The 3,000-nt window shown below is 39.0% G+C and overlaps 1 protein-coding gene across 1 annotated transcript; it reads left to right on the forward strand.

The window, feature by feature from the left end:
* LOC109843146 (transcription factor bHLH87-like) lies at positions 725-2,068 on the forward strand. Its single transcript, XM_020412079.1, has 2 exons — positions 725-813; positions 928-2,068. Exon 2 carries the CDS (start codon positions 943-945, stop codon positions 1,909-1,911), a length of 969 nt encoding a protein of 322 aa, XP_020267668.1. The 5' UTR covers positions 725-813; positions 928-942; the 3' UTR covers positions 1,912-2,068.

The raw sequence follows: 3,000 nt of genomic DNA on the forward strand, positions 1-3,000 counted from the left end.
AAAAAAGATTAAGGTTGAGGCTATTGGAAATGAATACAAATTTGTTCATTTACCAAAAAAAAAAAAAAAAGATTAAGGTTGAGGCATTTTTTTCTCATTGCTCTTAATCAAAAGAGAAGGGAGAGAGCATGGCAGCCAAATTCTCACGCTCTATTCCCACTGCAACTGCATCAGAGCAAGCCTCCTACTGAAAGTTGGCAGGGCGCATGGAATAAGCAGAAGCAACCAAAAGAGCTGCAGGCTTTTTTTTTATTTCCTCATCTCTCCCTTTTCAACTCAACTTAATAAATTATAAATATATACTATTATATTATTATATACATAATAATAATATTCAAATCGGTTTTTCTATAGAGTGCCCATGGGCACTCTACAAGAGAGAAGAGAGATAGAGAGAAATGAATAGCTCATGGGCCCCCTGATTTGTATTAATTTCTGTGCATAATTTATTTCTCTCTATCTCTCTCCTCTCTTATAGAGTGCTCATGGGCACTTTATAGAAAAACTATATTCAAATTTCTTCCCTTCAGAAGTCCCTCATATGCTCCCCATCTCCCCAAATCCTCTCTAATAAATGCCCTTCAAAAGCCCTTGCCTTCTTTTTTTCAAAATCCAAACTCGTCTGCCCCTTTTTATTATTCTTTATTAAATAAACAAATCGTATACAACTATAAGTGAGGACCATCTCTGCATCCAGCTTCTTTATAAGCCAGCCTTTCTTTCTCCACAGCAATCTCCCCTGGATTCAAAACCCCAAAATTTCTCGCTATCTCCATATCCAAGCAAGACATCATAGTCGAAGGCCTAGTAGAGGTGTGTACCATTGAAAATTTTGTAGTATTATTTCCTTTTCCTTAAGATTATGAAAATGGCCGGCTAGCTAGTTTCCTGTTGTGTAACAGTTCTGACATTGGATTTTTTTTGCAGGCAAGAGAGGGGGCAATGGACAATTTGGGATGGGATGTTGTTAGTCCATCATCAATCTTTAGAAATAATGAGCTGCTTACTGTTCCACCAAATAATACAATCTGGAACAATAGTAATCAGTACGAATCCGACGCTGATTACTGCATTATAAGCAACAAGGCCGAGCTCAATGATTCAATATTGCTCAACTCAAGCTTAGATCAACTGCAACAACTCGATTCGATCAACATCGAATTGCTGGCTCCAGCTTTCGACATGGCAATGAGCAACAATCACCTAGATCTTGATTCTCTCCTCACTTCATCTAATCATCAACTTGTTCCTTTCCCTGAGCAAATATTCACCAGTGGGAGCAGCGGTAATTTGACGTCATCCGCGGAGTCTGAAAGCTCCTCCCAAGCTGCAGAATCATCAAAGAATCTGCGTAGTTGCAAGAGGAAATTCGAAAACCATCAGCAACATTCCACAACAGGAGGAGGAGCGTTTCAGATATTCTTCGAGAAGAACTCAGCAAGCTCAAAGAGATCGAGATTACTTAATGAAAAGGACTCGATGGATAAAATCTCAAACATTGATTTCAGACAGGAGAATGCAAAGTCATCAGGGTACGAGCCCGACACTGAGGCGATAGCTCAGGTGAAGGAGATGATATACAGAGCAGCGGCGATGAGACCGGTGAACCTCGTTCTTGAAGAAGCAACGGAGAAGCCTAAGAGAAAGAACGTTAAGATATCGAGCGATCCTCAGACCGTGGCTGCGAGGCATCGAAGAGAGAGGATCAGCGAGAGGCTGAGAGTTCTGCAGAAGTTAGTTCCAGGTGGAAGCAAGATGGATACTGCTTCAATGCTTGATGAAGCAGCAAATTATCTCAAGTTTTTGAAATCTCAAGTCAGTGCTTTGGAAACCCTAAGAGGAGGAGGAGGAGGAGGTATTAGTAATAATATTAATGTACAGGCTTTTGCCATGCAATACCCAAAACCCTAGCTAATCCAATGATAATGATGATCATCATGATTAGCTTTTTCTCCTAACAAAAAGAAAACCTTAATATCAAAATTTGTAAAAGGTTCGGCTTTTTACTAGCATCATTACTCCTTTTTACCATTAGCTTTAACTTTTGAGTATCTATCTAAAGTTGGTCATGTCCTCAGTTTCCCATGCAAAAAAACCCTAATTTCTTTTTTTGCTTTGTGAAAAAAAGTTGATGGATGAGGGAATCATGAGACCTATGATTAAGAGCTTGAATGCACAAGGATTAAGGAATTGTTCTCTCGGTATTAGTTAAAGAATTTTTCTTGGGTTTGTGATTATGCTTGTATGTTTAAAAATCTCAGTGCTATGCATGGTGATGTTAGTGCTAATGAGTTAAAATTGGTGATATTTTTGAGAGAGAGAGAGAGAGAGACATTCTCATTTGGGGGTGTGCATGTGTGGCAGAGGGCAATGTTCCCTTGATTCGAGCCAAGCGTGCTCTTGAGAACACCACCCTAAGGTGTTGCTTAGCACGTGGGAAAGGAGAAAAAGAAAGCACTATGATCTCTTTTAATTAATTCTCATTCATTCTCTCTCACTCAATCGTAACAAACTTCAATTAGTGTACGTGGGTCTAATAATAAAAAAGATTTTAAAAAGAAATTGGTTCTCGTATAGTTGGATAGATGACATATACCCCTCAAACTATGTAACAAACTGTGGGGGTGACCATTGAAAGAGAGAGGGGAAGGATGATGTTGGAGGGTGCGCAAGTGGCCAATTGGGTTGTTGATTGGTACTCCTCTGTCATCTTTCCCCCCTCCTTTTTATTCCTTTTTTTTTAATTTTGAATGACTCAAGAAAAGGGAGAAGTGATGCTTTGAACTCAAAGAAGTGTTTTTTTGTGGTTGGACAATTTTTTTGGGAAGTTTGTTTTGAGGAGACTCGGATATGTCGGCCGGATTGGATTCAGTTGCTTAGCTTCTTACTTTATTCTATTGACCTTCTTGTTACGTATACATACGTATTTCTTCACGCACAGGCAAGCTTGAGTTTTTTGGAGAATATTTATATGAGACGTGGACAAGAAATTTATAACAA

This window comes from Asparagus officinalis, chromosome 5 (assembly GCF_001876935.1).
Source record: "Asparagus officinalis chromosome 5, Aspof.V1, whole genome shotgun sequence".
Taxonomy (NCBI): Eukaryota; Viridiplantae; Streptophyta; class Magnoliopsida; order Asparagales; family Asparagaceae; genus Asparagus; species Asparagus officinalis.